Source organism: Lepus europaeus, chromosome 10 (genome assembly GCF_033115175.1).
Source record: "Lepus europaeus isolate LE1 chromosome 10, mLepTim1.pri, whole genome shotgun sequence".
Lineage (NCBI taxonomy): Eukaryota > Metazoa > Chordata > Mammalia > Lagomorpha > Leporidae > Lepus > Lepus europaeus.
In genome coordinates, this window is record NC_084836.1 from 81494425 (window position 1) to 81515180 (window position 20756).

A 20756-nucleotide genomic window follows, 5' to 3' on the forward strand; every position below is an offset into this window, starting at 1 on the left:
GGAGGGGAAAAAAGAGATCAAACATTGAGGTTTCAAAATCTAATAATTACCCAGAGATTTTACAGACAAGAGACACATTTGAAAATTCACTGATATACTTTCTCATTTTTTTTTTCCTATAAAGAAACCCTGGGAGACCAGGAAGTAATAAATTCACATGTGTCACAGGGAATTTAAAAAAAAATTAAATGAAAAATGAAATAGTCCAGGCAAAATTAAATGAGGATGTTCTGTGTCCCTCTAAGAAAGACTATTATTTGTCAGAGAGCCGTGTAGCTTTGCCCTCTGTGAGAGTCAAGTGCAACAGGAGAATTACTGGGAAAGAAAGGGACATTTTCTGTCTCCCACTGCAGCTCAGGAGCCCCATAACCCAAAGCGAATCTGGATGAATAGTGTTAGGCCCACAACACCCATCAATGACAGAGCACTGCACCCAACTGTTTGACGTGTTCCATCGGCTTTCCTTATTGCAAAAACAATTCCCCTGTCTGAGAAGAGAAGACAGGCCCACAGAGATCAAGTAACTTGCTCCACGGTCACACAGCCCAGATGGGACAGCACTAACCCCTCTCAGTGAGTCCCCTCCCTGTGTGACGCTCGGTGAGGCCTCGGGAGCTCCATGGGGCTCTGTGAGTTGGCCCATCCATCCCCATGCTGCAGCCAAAGTGAGGACTGGGGACAGGAAAACTCTGCTCTGCTTTTGAGTGGCGGAGACGCCCTACGCAGGTCTACTCCCATTCCAGGGTCTCCTGCCTGCACCCAGGCACCTGCGTGGTTACCTTTCTTAAGTAGCACCACGGTGGCGTCACAGTTGCTGCTGTCGTCAATCTCGGCGTTGTTGGCCAGGCCGTTGGCCATGTTCTCAGCACCTTTGGTCCTCCTCTCGAAGCACTGATGTATGCAAGCGTTGTACCTGAGCGGAGTGGCAAGTGCAAAGAGGCCGTCAGCGTGGGCCAGTCCTCCACCTCCCAAGGCCCCCACCCCCACCCCAAAGGCCACCCTGGAGCCCTGTCAGTGTAGACGCACTGTGTGGGATGCCCTGCCTCATGCTAGGATTGCTGTACCTTTGTCATCTTATTTACCCTCATGGAAGGATACAGAGTAAGTGAAAACAAAAGCGTCATCATACGCTTCTTCCTTTGCCGGCTGAACTGGATAAACAGCAAAGGCTCTGGATATGTGGACCCTGAAGGGAGACCTTGACTGTCCCACTGGGTCTTACTGGGATGCCTTTCCATGTGCAGTCTGTGGGAGCCCACACTGCGTGGGGCAGAACAGAAACCCGGTCCTAAGTCATGGGGTTATTGGCTGTGACAAGGCAGGTGGGCAGGGTGGACTCCCATTTTGTGCAACCCTCATGGACCCACAGGTGCCACCATCACAAGCAAGGGAAAAGGCAGACATCTGCGTGGCTCCCTATTGCAGGGCTTGTCACACCTGGGACACAGCATGGCTTGAGTCAACTCGATATGGACACAGGCAAAGCCCAGAGGCCAAAGGCACAGGCTGCATCACACACGGGATGTGACTGCTTGTGTCCAAGTTCTTAAAGCACAACCGTGTACCATGCATTTACTGGGGGTTGCATAGCAGGATAATAATACTATACAGCGAAAGCTTTCTTTCTGAAAATAAGATTAAAATATTTATTTGAGAGGCAGAGATCTTCCATCCACTGACTCACTCCTCAAATGCTCATAACGTTAGGTTGGGGCCAGGCTGAGGCTGGAAGCTGGGAACTCCATCCAGGTCTCCCATGTGGTTGGCAGCAGCACAACGACCTGAGCCATCACTGCTGCCTCCTGGGGCCTGCAGTAGCAGGAAGCTGGAGTCGGGAGCCACAGCTGGGCATTGAATCCAGGTACTCCAGTGTGGGACCTGGGTATCTTAACTGCCTGCTCCAGGGAGGGATTTCTTTCTTTTTTTTTTTTTTTAAAGATTTATTTATTTATTTGAAAGAGTTACAGAGAGAGAGAGAGAGAGAGAGAGAGGAGAGGTAGAGAGAGAGAGAGGGGTCTTCCATCTGCTGGTTCACTCCCTAATTGGCCGCAACAGCCACAGCTGCACCGATCTGAAGCCAGGAGCCAGGAGCCTCCTTAGGGTCTTCCCATGTGGGTACAGGGGCCCAAGGACTTGGGCCATCTTCCACTGCTTCCCCAGGCCATAGCAGAGAGCTAGATCAGAAGTGGAGCAGCTGGGTCTCGAACTGGCGCACATATGGAAAGCTGGCACTGCAGGCGGAGGCTTTACCCACCAAGCCACAGCACCAGCCCCACAGGGAGGGCTTTTTAAAAATCAGATATTGGGTGAACAACCCAAGTTGCCACAATTTACCCTCATTAAAAGGCCTAGGAGCTAGGAACAATTCCTGATTGCATAAGAGGAAACAGATTCAGAATGGCTGGGTACTCCTGGCCAAGGTCCTGTGGTTGGTGAGTGACAGCTGGAAGCTTCTGTTGGGCTGAATGGGAAACACTTGTTCTAACCACCAGCCCATACTGTCTCCAATGGAACAAAACCCTGAAGCAGCGACCTAGGAAGTACAGAAATCAGCCACTGCCAAGGCCAAGTACCCAGCACGGTCCCCCGGGGTTCCTAGCTACCTGGCCAATCCAAAATCACCTTTGTATCTTCAGACAGAAAGTTTAAAGTCATTTTACAGTTATCTGGCCAGGAGGCAGCTGATGATTCTAAAATACCCTGTTTTTTTTTTAAAGCTGTGGTTGCTCTGTTTTATATTTTTAATTGAATGTTTAAAATTTTATGCTTGCACCCTGAAGCTATTTTATTGTGTAGCATGCAATTTTATAAATCAGATTTTATAAAACCCAATGATTAAAGCCTCTGATTACTGTGGTGGGGGGGGTGGCTAAAGAGCAGCGATTGCAATTTAGAACTTAGGCCTAGAATTTATGCAGAAAATTCTGCAAACGCAGTAGCTGCTGAGTGCCGTTTTATTTGTCTCCTGCTGGCTGGAGCAGCTGGGATGTGGGTAAAGCTGCCGCGTCAGCAGAAACACACCTCTTGCTGGTCCGTATTTGGTCTGGGATGGAGGTGAGGATGTGTTCGCAGCTTTCTCTTAATGTCCGTGTGCCCTGCTAGCAACTCAGGGACTTTACGACGACATACAAAGGGCTACAGTGGCCACAGAGTGCATACCAGTGGAATTCTTCAACCCCACTTCCTGTTACCCCAAGTCTGGGTTTGAAAGCACCTCATTCCACAAAGCCCCTAGTAGATCATGGTGAGATAGATTGTCATCAAAAATTAGACTGCTGCCCCAAGGTCAATGTCGGGCACACAGCAGACACTGAGTGACGATTCTTCTGCATCCACCCTCCCAGTGGGGAATAAGAAGACTCTTTGCTCTTTGGGGAACTCAAACTTAAGAGGCTACAAAAAATTAAAAATAAAAGGTCAAATAATCCCACCAGAGTGCCCAAGCTCTGCCTCTGATTCCAGCTCCCTGCTAATGTGTTCTTGGGAGGCAGCAGGCGATAGCTCAAGTAACCGGGTCTCTGCTACCCATGTGGGAGTTCCCAACTGATCTCCCAGCTTCCGCCTAGCCTAGCCTCCTGGGCTTCTGAGGAGTGACTCAGTGGATGGAAGGTCTCAGTATGTTTCTGACTCTCTCTGCCTTTCAAATAAAATTAAGATAAAAATAATCAGGTAGAAAAGATGGCAGGGATCTATGTGTAGGGTCTACCGCCAGGGGCATTGATTCCCTACACAGTTTCGCTACTTGGGACAGAGAGGAGCAGAATGACTGTCCTCTTACTGAAAGCCTTCTCCTTGGGAAAGCCTTTAGGCCATCTCTGGTTTTTGTCGGGAATTCATCTAACCAATATTCTTAAGTGGACGGTGTCTAGTTCCATGGATGCGACTCTGGTTTTCCTACCAGGACATGCAAGAGTTGGTGCTAAGACCCAGCTACTGACCACTGGACAGCTCCTCCAGCCAATGCCGGACCAGCAGACTGAGCAGGGGGCAGCAGATTGTGTACAATCCACCCAGGCCATTAGCCAAGCCGATTCCTGCCTCTGCTGTCCATCTGCTATCTGCCAGCGTCCAGCCTGGTGTCTCCAGCAGGTCTCTCCATCACTGGAGGCCGAAATGAACTGTTAGGCCTCCCCATAATGTCAGAAGTCCGATATGGCCATTTCAGACCGTTATCTGATGTGTCCAAACTGGACATTTCTGACAGCTCTGGACTTTCTTGTCCCCTAGAGAAGGAGGTCACTGTTGAAGCTACATATGCTGGGGGAAACAGGGGTGGGGGAATAAAAGATCCAGCCCTCAAGGGGGCAGACAGCCACAACACAGGATCTCTCTTTATCACTTAGGAACTCCTCGCCTCCGTGATATTTGGCACAAAGCTGACTCAACACGTTCACAACCGTGTGCCTCCCTTCACCTTAGAGGATGGGGAAGCAGCAATATAACTCTTGCTATAAAAAGTAAATAGATGCTGGGGAGGAAAAGAATGCATGTTGCGATGGTTTTAGAACAAGATCAGAATCCTGTAGCACTCCTTTCAACAGGTGAATTCACTCCCTGGAGCACAGCCTGACTCGGTAGCTTTCCTCCAGGAACTAGAATATGAGGAAGTCACTCAAGCAGTCCTAGGGAGCAGGTGATGAAGAACTGAGCCCTCCTGCTAACAGCCAGCAAGGGGGCTCCAGCAGCTCCAAGGACAGCTGGTGACCATGGCCAACATCTGGGCTGCAATGACGTGAGAGACCCTGAGCTAGACTCTTTCGGGGACATTGGCTCTGGAATTGAGGACTGAAGCCACCAAGTTTTGGGCTAATCTGTTACACAGCAATGGATGACAACTGCAACAGAGCAAAGGAGGTCTGTAGACCTGGTTTGAGTCATCTTCCTTCTGGCTCTCTCCCTTGCTCCATGTAGAAGTCTAACTTACTGGACTTTACCACCTCTTCCAAAAAGAGAGCGAGACACAACTAATTAAGCTAGGTTTCTGGATCCTGAAGAGGAAGCAAGTGTTCTAGAAAGTTCTCAAACGAAACATCTGAGTGTTGATTCCATCATCATGTGCGGGTTGGAAGGGTCCTTGTTCTTGTGACTAATCCCGATGACAGTGGCTCTCAGCAGGTTGCCCAGGAGCTAAGTGAGTCTGTGATGGGGGTGGTAGCGTTGGGGGCGGGTGTCAAACAAGCAGAAGACCCCACACCTGCCTGGCTGCTCTTTGCACATCGGCACCTAACACTGCATGTAAGAAACTGTCTTGGAAAGGAAACGAAAGCCGTCTGTACTTACTTCATGATGACAATGTAGATGACATACATCAGCACAAGCACTAAAGACTCCCACCTGCACACAAACCAAGAGCAGTTAGAGGACGTGGCCGCGGGCAGCCAGGCACCCCCGCAAAGCCCATTTGACACAAATGGCCAAGATGGCAAGGCAGAGTGGTTATGGGTATTTCTGGGTCTGTAGATGTTTTCAGCACAGCCTGTGGTTTTCAATCTTCTTTCTTCTCTCCCCACCAAAAGGGAAAATACTTCTTCTAATACTGTTATTTGCTCACCTACAAAAGCTGTTGCAAAGCAACAAGACTTTCACACACACTGCCGGACGTGGGTCTGTATTTATAAACCTGTCCGCAGTTTCACCATTCTCTGAGCTTGTTCGGATATATGGACGGAAGGCAAACTGAGACTAGAGGAAATGACAGGTGACTAAGGGATGGTAACACACCCGGGAGCAGGGAACAGAGCGAGAGCAAGAGAGACAGAGACAGAAACACAAAGTGAGATACAGAGAGACACTGAAAGAGACGGAGAGATGATGAGATAGAGAGGAAGCCACAGAGAGACACAGAGAGGCACAGAGACAAAGAGGCAGAGATAGAGAAAGATGGGAGAGAGAGCGAGAGAGTGAGCACGCCTGGGCAGAGAAGGTACCTGCAGGGAAGGGAAGAATGAATGAGTGGGAAAATGGCCAAGAGGCCCAGAGGAAATAAATAATGAAATGTGCTGGAATGCACCTTGAGCTCCTTATAATTTGAATATTTTTTCTATTTTCTTATTTTCCAAGTAGAAAACAGGAACATGGCTTTCTGGTCCCCTTCAGTGGCAGAATGAGATGGGCCAGAATAAGAGGGAGTGATTTGGGCTCTGAGAGTAAGTTAGTGGAGAATGGGCTAAGGAGGGAATTCCAGGGTTCACGCACTGCCCATCTCCCCTTTGCTCTTGGCAAATTCCTTGTCTGGAAGTTGCTCCTAGAGAAATATTTGCTGAGATGCAAACAGGATGCATACACAAGGGTTTTTGTTGCAGGGGTGTTTATAAAACACAGACATGAGAGACGTCAGATGGTTATAAACTGGGGGGCCAGGTACACAGGTTCTAAGAATGCCCCTCAACAGGCCAGCATGGTTCCTTCATGAAGAGTGATCGTGCAAATATGTATGTGTCTATGACAGGGAGTGCTCAGGACGCTGCATTGAGAGAAGCAGCCCAGGTGTCTAAATCCCTCCCACTGCTCCCATGACTGGCCTTCTCTCATAGCCACACTCCTCAAAGCACAGCGTCCACTGTGTGTGGGTACCCACGGTTCCCAGGACAAGTGTCACCAGTCTGACTTCCACACTCATCTGTCCCCTCAAACCTTTGTCAAGGACACAGGTGACTGCCACCCCCACAAGCCCAAGGACCAAGGTCTGCCATGCTGTTGGATTTCTCTACAACATCAGAGGGATGCTCATCTACCTTCCTCCACAAAAGTGCTCTCCCACGGCTCCCAAGAGGCCTCACTCCCGGATTTCTTCTGGTCTCCCCGGTTTCTCCTTCTCCATCCCTGCTGCCTCCTCCACTTCCTCAGTTCGACCTCTGATGATTGGACCCTCTTGTTTTTGTACCTAGAGTTTCTTGTCTGGTGACCCCATCCTGATCTACTGCTATAAATGCCATACACATAATCATGACACCCAATTTACACATGCATGCCACACCTCCCTCTAGCTGCTGTCTCATACATCTGACTTAGTAAAAGTTCTTTTTATTGGAAAGGAAGAGGGAGGATGTGAGAGGGAGGAGAGAGACAGAGAGAAGGAAGGGGAGAGAGAGAGAGAGAGAGAAACTCTTATTCACTGGGTCACCCCTTCAAAAGGCCATGATGGCCAGGGTTGAGCCAGGACCAGAGCCAGGAGCTGGAAATACAACTCAGGTTTGCCACATAGATGCAGGAACCCAATTACTTGAGCTGTCACCATTGCCTCCCAGGTTCTGTGTTCCCAGGAAGCTGAAATGGGGAGGAAAAGCCAGCAATTCTATTGTGCACACCTGGAGAATTTGCTATGTGAGACAAACAAACCCCTATCATTTAATCCACTGTAACCAGATTTTTTATTACCTGCTACTGAACGCACTCCTGGCTGACTGTTGACAGCCACTTCTTGGTTGAAGGCGGCATTCTAGAACACTGTATTAGCAATGGTGAAGGAATCTAACGGGGCTGGACAGGGACATCTTGTCCTTGTGTATTTGCGTTTGACAAAACTCTTTCCTCTAAAGAGTACCTGACTGCCAAAATAAACACAATTGAAGCAAGTCTCATTTTGAGGGTTAGAGTGAGTTGATTGTTTGCCTTGAAGTTGGTAGAACATGCTAGAATGTTCTAGAACAAGGAAGGGACGTCACAGGTTGGGCTACGATTGGAATGTTTCTGCGCTTCTATTGCACAGATTGAGGAACCTGATTTAAGCCCCTGGACAAACCTTTGCAGCAAAATCAATACTGTGGTTGGCTGGGTGAGAAGGTGGAAGTGAATGACCAAGCACGTGTGAAAGGTCGGCATGTTTTGCATCCATTGTTGAGGAGCTGAAATTCCTGGAAGTCTCACAGCAGTTAAGGGCCAGTGGCACACACTGAATTCCTCAGCCTCCCTCATGTGAGAACCAATGTCCATCAGCCCCTGTGTGTAATAACAATTGTGCCACCATGGCACAATCTGGCAGCAATGATCTGGTGGCACAAAAGCCCCCAGCCCACTCTCCCCTGGGAGCTACAGCTCACTGGGACCCCAACATCCCCCAGGCTAGAACAAGACACATCCGGGACTTGCAACTTACCGACGGCCCTCCAGTCCCTTCCTCCTAACTTTACCAGTGGGAGCCCGGGTGGCCAAGCCAAGGGCTCTGATAACCATTCCCTTACAGAATCTAGACCTCTCAGCCACAGGCCAGGGTGCTACCAAGGTCGGGGGGTCGGGTCACCCAACATCACAGGAAAAAGCCTGTGGGGGGCAGAGGAGGTAGACTTTCCCCTCTGGAATATTCAAAAAGATCTTTGGAGGAGGGTATGTCCTGGGACCGGCTCATGTGAAGCTTGCTTTCTCTCCTCCTGCTGGGGTTCCCAGGCAGCAACACCAGGGAGATGGGAAGAGAGCGCTTCCCCTAACACTCCCAGCAGAGCAGAGTCTTCTAGAACATTCTCCCGCAAAGCGCAGCAGAGCGACTTCTGCCATCATGTGATCCTACTGATGTTTCAGAGCTGTAAACTTTATTTGACTGTCAGGCCCACGTTCAATGGGTTAAATGTCATCCAAGTGCTTGGATCCTGAGTCCTAAGATATACACAATATTTGGAATTTGGATGAAATTTGCAAAGATGCATCAAATCTTAACACTGGCCTGAATGGGGAAAGGCATGGCTGAGTCCCAACTGCTAACCTGGACAATAAAGGCCTCCAAAAATGCAAGAATCAGAAATGCAGCCTCCCTCCGTCACCTCCGCAGCCCAGAGAAAGGGGCCCCGCTGCGCAGAAGCTAGCTGAACTTCTTGGCTGAAGTGGACAGAGGTTGCCAAGAAAATGCTAGCCGCTCCACGCTCCCACCACACCGCCCCCTTTCCCAGACCTTCACTCCCAACTGCCATCTAGAAGGTTCAATTCAATATGAGAACAGGAATGTAGGGAAAACGAGGTACTCACCAGGAAACTTTTTCATCATAAATGAACTGTGGAAAAAAAAACAAACAAAAGAGAACGTTAGACCCACACATGCACCCCCATGCTTTAAGCCTGCACACTGTCCATTCTTGTGGCTGGCACAGGGCTGGGCTGGCTTGGAGCCCGAGGTGCCAGTGGCGAGACTTCCTCTGCACCTGTTGAGCCCTCGGCCAGTGTGGGTAGACATGGGGAGGTGTCATTGGCAGGTAGGAGTGGGCACGTGTGCAGGGGACGAGCATCTGCGGAGCGACAGGGAGAGTGACCACCCTGCTTTGCAAAGGCAGGGTCACTGCAGAGCCTGAAGCTGGGTGGCCTCTAGACTTCTTTTTGCCAGCTCATTCCTGGAAAGTTCTAGAAGGGGATGCAGGCGCTCAGTGGATGCTTCTACACAGGAGACCTGTTGCCACCTGTGGGATTTCTGCACATCTCTAGGCAGTGTGCAGCAAGCACCCCACAGGTTTTTTTTTTTAAAGATTTATTTATTCATTTGAAAGTCAGAAATATATATATGTGTGTGTGTGTATATATATATATATATATATATATATATATATAGAGAGAGAGAGAGAGAGAGAGAGAGAGGGAGAGAGGGAGAGAGAGATCTTCCAACTGCTGGTTCACTCTCCAGATGGCTACAACAGCCAGGGCTGGGCCAGGTTGAAGCCAGGAGCCAAGAGCTTCATCTGGCTCTCCCATGTGAGTGCAGGGGGCCCAAACACCTGGAGCATCTTCTATTGTTTTTCCCAGGCCATTAGCAGGGAGCTGGATTGGAAGTGGAGCAGCTGGGACTCGAACCAGCACACATATGGGATGCTGGCATCGCAGGTGATGCCTTTATCCGCGCAGCACTGGCCACTGCCCCCACAGTTGTTATACAAGCACAGAGACTTCTGGGAAGTGAATGATTTTCTTAGAGCTAATTTTTATGCTCCCTTAAAAGAATTTTGTTCAAAGGGAAAACTCTCATGGCAACCAGAAATGGAGTTTCAGCGGCCCTTGTCATTGCACAGGGAGATTGGCCTGGAAAAGTAAAGGCAGATCCTGGCTGGACCAGGTCGGCTGCCCACGCCCTGGGCCACAGGCCTGGCTTCTTATCAAGGAAGGGGATAGTGAGGCTGAGGAGCAGCAAAAGGCACGCACCTGCCCTGGTAAGAGTTCTCTCCTGATCAGTTAGGACCGAGAGAGAGAACACAGGGAGAATCCACGGTTTACTTACACCGTCATCCGCAGAGCACCTTATGGGAAAGGGACTGACGCACACGGGGAATGCATACTTCGATGCACACGGGGAAACTGGCTCACAGAGAACATAAGGAACTTTCTGGGGGTTGCTCAGCTTGTTGTGGAATTGGATCCAAAATGGAGCCCCAGTTCTTAATGTCATTTAAAAAATTAAAAAAAAATTTAGAGACAGAGAGTGAGAATGAGAGCTCCCCCACCACCTGATTCATCCCCCAAACATATGCAAAGCCTGGGACTGGGGAGCTAGGAGCCAAGGACTCAAGTTAGGTTTCCTATGTGGGAGGCGGGAGCCCAGTTGCTTGTGCCATCACTACTGCCCCCCAGGGTCTGCATCAGCAGGAGCTGGGATCAGGAGTCAGAGCCAGGACTTGAACCCCGGTGCTCCAGTGTGGGTCATGGGGGTCTTAACTGCTAGGGCAATGCCCACCCCCGCTTGGCTGTGCTTCTGGGGACACAACGATGCGCCAGATGACATGCTGTTGAACCCAGGAGGGCACAGCGACCCTTTATTCCTGGAGGAAGCTCTTTTCTTTGTGCCCTAGCCTGGCGGGGTGGCTTTCTCTCTGGAGACACACAGGACACTATGGGCGTCTCAGGTGTCATGACGGGGATGGCCAATGCAGCCACCACCAGGGCACAGGTCCCAGGGCACCAGGAGCCTCTCTCCAGCTACCCTGCAAGTCCAAAGGCAAGGAAGAGTGAGGAGTCATGGTTATCTGTCCTGGTGCATCACGGGAAACAGATCCTGGCTTCTCCGTTTTCCTTAGGCTCGTCCCTGTGATCATCTTCGACAAGCCATCATTCGGATGACAGCGCCAAAAACTAGGTCGAGCAGAGAATGAAAGAGCCAAAGGAAGCACTCCCGTGCTCCGGGCTGGCTGGGATGGAGTCCTTTTCCCGGAAGGCATTCACAGCTGTTTTGCATAATCACTAGTTTTTCAAAAAGACATTTTTTTTTCTCTCAAGAAATCAGGGAACAGACCACATGATTTTAAGATGGGAGGCATTTTCTATTAATTGAAGTTAATTCAGTAGGAGCTTTAGCCGTGGGCTGGAACAATCAATTCATGGCCACTTAAGAGGTCCTGGGGAAGAGTTTATTAGGCCAGGCCAATGTGATTTTCCTGTATCAGCGAAGGCCGCTAATACGGTGTCGTGTGAAAGCAGCTTTAGTTCTGTGTGATCTCCTCTCAGATGGGCACACAGGGCCTGCATGGAGCCCCCGGGAATTCTCGCACCTCGGGAGAAAGTTATCCTCCATGTAGTTTCTAGAAATCAGCCCTGGTAGGAAAACAGCTTCCACCCTTGATTCACTTCAACAATCACAGCCAAGAACAACAGGAGAAGGGGCCCCGTTGACCAAAGACCCCCAAACCAAGGGCAGAAGTTACTGGGAACACAGCCGGAGAAATCATGGGCGACCTTGGATGAGGCTGGACAAGATGAGCCATCAGGGACACAGCAGTGGGAGTCTGATGCCCTGGGAGGCTGGGGCACTGGAGGCAGGCAGGTGATCCTGCTGCAAGACCTGACGGATGGCAGAGAGCTGGGAACATCCACGTGACAGATGGAGCTTTTGGTCTCTCTACCTGGCATGAGGACGCTCCATCAGACACACTGCAGTGGAGGAGGAGAGAAGGGGCCCAGAGGGGGCAGGAAGAAGCCCACATAGCACCAGAGCCCTTAACTTCCCCATGGCTCCTGAGCACACATGGTTCAGTTGCTGTGCTGGAGAAATGCGAGGATGAGGACAGAGCTATAGACGGGGTGAAGGGCCGGCAATCAGGGCCGTCAGGAGATCCACGTGGGAACAAGCTCGGCTGCGCGCAGTGCTGCCTCCAAGCACTAGATGGAGTTACTTGGAGGAGGGTGAGCAGGTGGGCGCCCCTTTGGTACAGGCGCAGAGTTTCCCTTCTGGAGGGTACCCCGCTGGGCTCTTCAGGGAGCGTCAGAGCCGCCCTGTGGGAAACTCTTGGGGACAGGCATGGGCATGGCTCTCCCTTGGGTTGCTGATGGCTGGCGGGGGTGACGACGTCTTAGTCCTTATAGAGTGCATTGGATTTGAGAGCTAAGACAGGGGTTGCATATCCCCCTGTTATGTTCATCCTCCAGCTGTCAAAACGATGTACCCCACCTCTCACAGTGTAGAAGAAAATCTGAAATTCTTTATGCTCCCTTCTCCCAACCAAGGACCCACGGCCCCAGTTCCACAGAGTCGCCACTAGGTGGTGCGCACGTTCCAGCCCTCTGTCCAAGCCACCTCTGCAAGGTGGTGGAGTGGAAGTGCAGCCAGCCAGTCCAAGTGCATTTTCACAGCTCCGTTAGGTTTCCTGGAAGGAGTGGATGCACCTCTGGGCAGATGACTCCTAATGAAGGAACCTGCAGCCAACCCACGCGTGGCAAGGGCAAGGTGGGGTCCCGCGACGGTGCCTGCCGGTCGCACGTTGGAGGGAACAAGTCATCTGTGTGGACATTGGCTCTGTGGTGACCACGATGCGGACATGCACGGCCTTCCGAAGTGAACTTTCCCCAGCTAGGTTTTGAAAAGCGTTAATGCCCTGGCCTGCAGTGCCAGTATCCCCTATGGGCGCCAGTTCGAGACCCGGCTGCTCCACTTCCGGTCCAGCTTTCTGCTATGGCCTGGGAACGCAGTAGAGGATGGCCCAAGTCTTGGGGCAGGCAGCACCTCTCCTTGGACTCTGCTGGTTGTGTTTGGGACCAGGCACTGGGACCACCTGCGGGAGGTGCTAAGGGACACCCAGGGCCCCAGCTTCCAGGGCTGGTCAGAGGAGGGGGGAGGGCCTGTCTTCTGACTCACATGTGAGTCACTCAAAGCTACCTGCGGCTCTGCCCTTTGGTTTCTAAGTGTTGTGCAGCTGGGCCAGGCGTGAGCAAACAGGAAGGAATTTCACAAAAAGCCCTAATTTCCTGCAGGCTTCAGAGGAACCGCTGGTTGCTATGGAAACAGGCTTGTCAGTCCTGGTGTCTGTTCTGAGTCCTCCTTCCAGGCGAAAGCCAGGCTTACATCAGGCAGGTGAACCTGCCGTGGAAGAGCTCTCCAGGGACCCGCACACTCCAGGTGGGGAGGACAGGGCAGGGGTTGCCCTGGCACAGTGGACAGGAAGGACTGGGCTGCGAGCAGGTGGCCAAGTGTGTCAGTCCCAGGTTTGCCTGGTAACCGTGAGACAGGGCAGCGTCCATGCTGAAGCTAAGATTTCACTGCCTGTTTCCTAATCAATGTCATTGTCAGACTGCGATACAGTGAGGATCACAGCAGGAAATCGACACCGTCATTTTCTTTTGAGAGGCTGAAACCTTGAGAATCTTCTTTCCCTGGCCATGAATGGCTCCAGCCCCCTGGGGAGCTCATCTGCATTGGGAGCCCTCGCTTCTTCAGTTCCCGGAGCTGGGGTGCAGATGGCTTCGGTGAGGCCATGCCCACTTCATCTGTGGCTAGGAATTCGGTGGAATTCTGGCTGTTACGTGCAAGGGACATGGTCCTTCCATGAGGGTAAATGGGAATTCCTACGGCAGGATGTCTAGGGGGTGGACTGCGTGGTATCAGTGGTTGCAGGAGGGCACAAAATAAAGATGACCTAGAGAGGCCGGGGTTGACCAGAGCTGGGCACGTCCTCTTGATATGTGTTTTAAAAAAGATTGAGAGAGGGGCCAGTGCTGTGATGTAGCAAGTAAAGCTGCCGCCTGCAGTGTCGGCATCCCATATGGGCGCTGGTTCGAGTCCTAGCTGCTCCACTTCTGATCCAGTTCTCTGCTATGGTCTGGGAAGATGGCCCAAGTCCTTGGGCCCCTGCACCTGTGTGGGAGACCTGGAAGAAGCTCCTGGCTCCTGGCTTCAGATCGGCGCAGCTCCAGTTATTGCGGCCATCTGGGGAGTGAACCAGTGGATGGAAGACCTCTCTCTCTGTCTCTCCTTCTCTCTCTGTGTAACTCTGCCTTTTAAATTAATAAAAAATCTTTTAAAAAAAGGAGATAAAAGACAGACAGAGAGAGAGAGAGAGAGAAAGAGAGAGAGAGAATTGACCTTGCATCTCCTGGTTCACTCCCCAAATGCCTGCAGCAGCCAGGGCTGGACCAGGCTGAAGCCAAGAGCTAGGAACTCCATCCAAGTCTCCCACATGGGTGCCTGGAACCCAAGTACTAGGGCCATCATTCAGTGCACCCCCTCCACCCTGGTGCATTAGCAAGGAGTTGAACTGGAAATACAGAATAGCCTGGACTTGAACCAGGCATTCTGATATGGGATGCAGGTATCCCAAGTTGCAGCTTAAGCCACTGCGCCACATCGCCTGCCCTTCCTCTCTCTATGTGTGCTCAAGGCAGGCTACGGGGAAGCAAAAGGGACAGGAAGATGAATTGAGGATGCCGGAGATGAGGCTGGTTGAACCCAAAGCCTCAGTTTGCTGGACAGTGCAAAAACAAAACATGGAACCACATAGCACCTCCAAGTTGAGTTTCTTGGCAAAGACAGGAAGCTTCTGTGTGTGAGCTGCCTTCTCCCGTTCACCTAGCCAATTTTCCTGTTCAAGAAGAAAGCTCCACGGTGACCCCAGCACCCTGGTCTTCCCGGCATCGCTTCAAGCAGGTCCTACCTGCTGTCATGGCAAGGATTACAGAGCAGGTGAGCATTGTGCAACCACAGTCAATGTGGTTAAGGACTTTGAGGGGCTGGTGCTGTGGCGTAGTAAGTGAAACCTCTGCCTGTGTGCTGGCATCTCATATGGATGCCGGTTCAAGAGTTCTGGCTGCTCTACTTCCCATCCAGCCCCCTGCTGATGTCCTGGGAGGGCAGCAAGAGATGGCCCAAGTGCTTAGGCCCCTCTACCCACGTGGGAGCCCTGGCTTCGGATCAGCCCAGCTCTGGCTGTTGTGGCCACTTGGGGAGTGAACCAGCGGACAGAAGACCTGTCTCTCCCTCTCTCTCTCTGTAGCTCTGCCTCTCAAATAAATAAATAAATATTAAAAAAGAGGACCTTGAGATTACGTCACAGTCATTCCCAGTGAGGATCTTCTAGTAAGCATAGTATGTCCGCTTGGCTGGGAGGAGAGCTGAAATGTAATGGGGGCCCAAGGAGTGAGGTCAAGCTCTCTAAGATGCAGCAAGGTGGAGTTCACTGCCAGTGAAGGGAGGAGCGCTGAGCCACAGCTGAAGGACACACTGGCCAGCTAGGACGTGGAGGGCGGCCATCAACATGGCTTCTCACATTGCCCCTCTCCCACTGAAAGGGCAAGGCAAGGGCATTTATGGAGTATTTATGGATATTTGTATCTTTTTTTTTAAAAAAAGATTATTTATTTATGTATTTATTTTTTTGACAGGCAGAGTGGACAGTGAGAGAGAGAGACAGAGAGAAAGGTTTTTTTTGCCGTTGGTTCACCCTCCAATGGCCGCTGCGGCCGGTGCACTGCGGCCGGCGCACCATGCCGATCCGAAGCTAGGAGCCAGGTGCTTCTCCTGGTCTCCCCTGTGGGTGCAGGGCCCAAGCACTTGAGCCATCCTCCACTGCACTCCTGGGCCACAGCAGAGCTGGACTGGAAGAGGAGCAACCGGGACAGAATCTGGTGCCCCGACCGGGACTAGAACCCAGTGTGCCGGCACCACAAGGCAGAGGATAAGCCTATTGAGCCACAGTGCCGGCCCAAAAAAGATTATTTATCTGAAAGGCAGAGTTAAAGAGAGGCAGAGAGAGAGAGAGAGAGAGAGAGAGAGGGAAAGAGAGAGAGGGAGAGAGAGAGGGAGAGAGGTGTTTTCCATCTACTGGTTCACTCCCAAGAGGGCTGTAACAGCTGGAGCTGTGCCTATCTGAAGCCAGGAGCTTCTTCTAGGTTTCCTAAGCAGGTGCAGGGGCCCAAGCACTTGAACCATTTCCCACCGCCTTCCCAGGCCATAGCAGAGCTATATATTTAAAAACTCTTTTTTTTTTTTTTCATTTATTTGAAAGCCAAAGAGATAGAAGACACACCCACCCACCCACCCACCCACACACACACACACACTTTTTTCATCGCTGGGTTCACTCTCCCAGTGCCTCTAAGAGCCAGGACTGGGCCAGGCTGAAGCCAGGAACCTAGAACTCAGTGAAAGTCTTCCAGGCGGGTGCAGGAACCCAGGACTTGAGACATCACTGCTGCCTCCCAGGGTGCCCATTAGCAGGAGGGAGAGATTGGAAGCGGAGGTGGAATGCAAACCCAAGCACTCTGCTAGGAGTACTTGTCTTAGCCAATGATTTCTAGGAGGGAGAAGATGGAGCAATTCCCTCTGTCTAAAAATAAGACTGCAAAATAAGTGAAGCAAACACACCTGTCCAGCAGGGGTTCCCGGGCAGGCAGGACGGTGGGCTTAAAGACTGCAGGAGGCAGACTTTAAGGGACGCAAACACTGAGTTCTGTATTGTGGCAGCATAGTTGTGCCATCTTTAAAACTGTACGACATTAGAAATTGTGTGATCTTAGACACCTGCTGCGGGGAAGCTGGGGCACCGCAGGTCAGTGACTTTCGAGACATCACTTGACCTTGGGAGCCGCAGTTTTGCCATCTGTAGGCTGGGACACAGACAGTTGGTAACTCGCTTAGTCCCACATATGAGACCAGGAAGTCTTTATCAGTAGAACCAAATGTAGTCCTCAGCCCTGTTAAGTACCCAGTCAATGCTTGTGACAAATTACACATGTCTGAAGGTTGATTATCACGAGAATGTAGGTACGTTTTCTATGGAAGGATGTGCTGGCTGGAACTGCGTGCTACGGTAGCCACTAGCCATCTATGGCTATATAAACGAACCTTCATCAAAGTTAATTAATTTAGCTTAATATATGAATATATTACATTAAATATTATCTGACTAATCAGTGGTTAGTGGCTGCCCTATTGGACAGCCCACTCCTATGGACTGCTTCCTCTCTGCGGGAATTCTCTCGGAAGCATGGACCATCTCCAGCAGGGAGCTGGGAGCGGAGCTGTTCCTCCTCCTTCCCACGGAATCCCTTCCACTGGGGGTCGTTGTCATGGAGCTTTCCAGAAAAGGGAAGAAGAGCATCAGTTCAGAGGAACCCCACTGCTGTGCCTGTGCTCGGGCTGCCTCAAGGACCCAGCCCAGATGGGGCCAATGGCTGACCTGGTCCATCTACAGGCAGACTGCCCCTGAGCCGGCCTGTTGGGAGCACCTGTCCCGTGGGCCTCGCCCTCCCCCCCCCGGGTGCTTACTGTCCCTGTTCTCAGTTCTCAAGCAGAGTTGATGCATGAAAATAAAGCATTCCTCTTAGGGCAGCTGTTAAACAATGTAACGGATGTAATGAGTCATTTGTATTTATGTACATTCCGTGATGACATACATTACAGTAACATTTCAATTCAAGAATCTGACAGCCAGCCAGTATCCGGGAGGCTTGAGATGCCCACAGTCCCAGTGCTCACAGCGGGAGAATCCGTGTAGGCCTGATGCTTGGAGGGGTGTGCTGGTGGACACCCCAGGACGCTTAGAGGGGTGTGCGGTGGATACCCCCAGGACAGCACTGCCAAGCTCCATGAACACTGACAGGACTTCAAAGGAGACCCTTCTCTTGCAGAAAGAGAGAGAGGGGAGTCACTGGGTGAGCCTCCTGGGGAATGTCCAGTGTGCAGAAGGTCACCAGGTCTAGAGCAGGTGCTGTGGTACAGTGGGTAAATCCTCTGCCTGCAGGGTGTTGGTTCGAGTCCTGGCCGCTCCATTTCCCATCCAGCTCCCTGCTAAGGCGCCTGGGAAAGCAGCAGAGGATGGCCCAAGTGCTTGGGCCCCTGCACCCACGTGGGAAGACCCGGAATAAGCTTCTGGCTTCAGATCGGCCCAGCTACATCCGTTGTGGCCATTTGGGGAGTGAACCAGTTCCATGGGCTATCTCTCCCTTTCTCTCTCTGTACTCTGCCTTTCAAATAAATAAATAAAGTCTTTGAAAGGAAAAAAAAAAGGAACAAGGAGATTACCAGGTCCGAGGGGGACGCTTGCCTGGGGACAGGGAAGTGGCACACATCAGTGCTTTCCAACTTTATCACTGCTTAGATAATGACGTGCGCTTCACATCCTCTGCTTCCTGCACTACACACACAGACAGAGTAGGAAACAGCACAGAGCAAACGTCAGGCGAAACCCTGAAGGTCAGCCTCAGTGCACGCACGGCTCTCGCTCCGTGTGTCTGTTCACGTCCCACCTACACCTGCTCACGTTCCTGCAGTTCCAGATTCTAGGTGGTAATGACCTTGTGAGCCCTCTCCGGGGCTGCCCCTGAGCCATGGGCCCTGGGCTCAGCTTCCCTTGAGGAGTCACCTTGCCTGCTCTTTTTTTTTTTGTTTGTTTTTATCAAAGGATTAATTTATTTGAAGTCAGAGTGACAAGGGGGGCGGGGAGGGAGACAGTATGTTCCATCTGTTGGTTCACTTCCCAGCCCCAGCTGAAGCCAGGAAGCTGTAACTCCATCTGGGTCTCCCGTGTGGGTGGCAGGGGCCCAAGCACTTGGGCCATCTTCCACCGCCTCCCCAGGTGCATTAGCAGGGAGCTGGATTGGAAGGGGAGCAGCCGGGACTCCAGCCAGGGCACACATAGGAGATGCTGACATCGCAGGAGGTGGCTTAACCCACTGCACCATGACGCTGGCCCAGCCTTTCCTGCTGAGGGGACCTCCAGGCCCCAGGGTTTGTCCTGGCTCCTCTGTGTGAGGCTGAAGGGCCTCTTGCCAGGGCTGGTCCCACTTAATGTGTCTTGCCCTGTGGGGGGGAAGAGCTCTTTATTGTACGACGTTTTGGGGCTGGCAGTTATGCCTTCTGAACATTTCAGAACCATGTAACAGGGAGAACATAAAAAAAAAAAAAACCTAATAGTCAAATAAATTGTTTGGAGAGGTTGGTAATGATTTTGTGGGCAGGAAGAAGGCCTTTTAATTCAGGGAATTTTAAGCACCACCGCGAAATCCTACAGACAAGCTTAGATTACATAAGAAAAGCCAGGAGAGAAATGATTTTGTTACCAAGAGATCAGGGGGAAAGATAGAAGAAAGGGGAGGAAAATCTCATGTGTGTGCAGGCTGCAGCCTGCGCCGGGGGCTGCGGAACAGGTCTGGGGACATGGAGGAAGCTGCTACTAGCTCAAGTGCTGTGCTCCTCACGGCCGCTTTTAGTCGGTTGCGAAAGGGACCCCGAAGATCGGGACACTGTTTCACAGAGTCGCTGATCCACTGCGTCTCCCGGTGGTCAGAAGCCCAGAGGGACCTGGTTGCTTATGCCACCAGCAGTACCCTTCCTGCATGCTCAGAGATGGACTCCAGATGTTCCCAGCCCTACGCCACGGAGGGACACCCCGGGGAAACGGCTTCCAGCCATGCTGATGGCCACATTTCTGAGAGCAGAGTCACCTGCAGGCGGGGACAGATGCTGCTGACAGGGTAGCCTCTGGACCCTCCCCTGGAGCCTGTGGGAGATAATCTCTGGATTCTGCCTTTGGAGTAAGCACGCCGGGAGTATATATGTATATACACTGAAGGTGGAGGAACATCAGTGAAAGTAAAAGGAACCCGGACTTGACCTAAAGACTCAGATCTTATCTCTCCCATCTCTTCTTTGTAGTGGAGGGAAGGCCATTGCCTTCAAAATCACAAAACTCTATTCCTGATAACTGGTCCTGATAACTGATAAGGTCTGGATCTTTAGGGAATGGTTAAGAGTCATTATGAGGCCAGCGCTGTGGTGCAGCGGGTTAAAGCCCTGGCCTGCAGTGCCGGCATATCATATGGGAATTAGTTCGAGTACTGGCTGCTCCACTTCTGATTCAGCTCTGGCCTGGGAAAGCAGTAGAAAATGGCCCAAGTGCATGGGCTCTTGCACCCACGTGGGAGACTGGGAAGAAGCTCCTGGCTCCTGGCTTTGGATCAGTTCAGCTCTGGCTGTTGCAGTCATTTGGGGAGTGAACCAGTGGATGGAAGACCTCTCGCTCTTTCTGTCTTTACCTCTCTTTGTAACTCTGACTTTCAAATAAATAAATAAAATAAATCTTAAAAAAAAAGTCATTGCTTTCACAGTTTGCTGCTGTCGGGAGGAAATTCAGAGCTGCCAGGGGCACTTGCATGTTGAGTCCGCCCAGCTCTCTGATTGACACACCACACCCCAAAGGTCCAGGCTCGGGTGGTGTGCCACCTGGGAGACCTCTCTTTCCCTCTTCGTACCTCGGCAGCAACCACTGTATTCATTTTATCTCGGACATGGCCAGACAAATGGAAGGGCAGAAGACAAGCCATCTCACACATGGTCCAGGAGGTGTCTGTGCTGAAATAGATCCAGAAACTCACACTGGCAATGCTGCTGAGGGGAGTGGGCATGGCTGAGCCTGTTCCCAGGAGAGCTCGGCCCGCCCCATTCCATGTCATCACCTTGTCTGCTCAAGCACAGAGTCGCTTTCTGGAAGTCAGCATAGCAGACAGTGGTGGTCATTTGGCCTGTCCCCTACCCCTGATTCTCAAACATTTTCAAAATCGTGTGTGGGCAGAATGTTCACAAACAG

At 51.4% G+C, this 20756-nt stretch overlaps 1 protein-coding gene across 1 annotated transcript in view; it reads right to left on the reverse strand.

Moving 5' to 3' along the window:
- SLC24A3 (solute carrier family 24 member 3) overlaps positions 1-20756 on the reverse strand; it is a 524237-nt gene that overhangs the window by 38003 nt on the left and 465478 nt on the right. Inside the window, exons 8-10 of the mRNA XM_062203807.1 lie at positions 8956-8981; positions 5281-5334; positions 780-913 (exon numbers count right to left, since the gene is read on the reverse strand). Of these exons, the coding sequence (XP_062059791.1) occupies positions 780-913; positions 5281-5334; positions 8956-8981 (214 nt within the window). The remainder of the gene's footprint in view (positions 1-779; positions 914-5280; positions 5335-8955; positions 8982-20756) is intronic.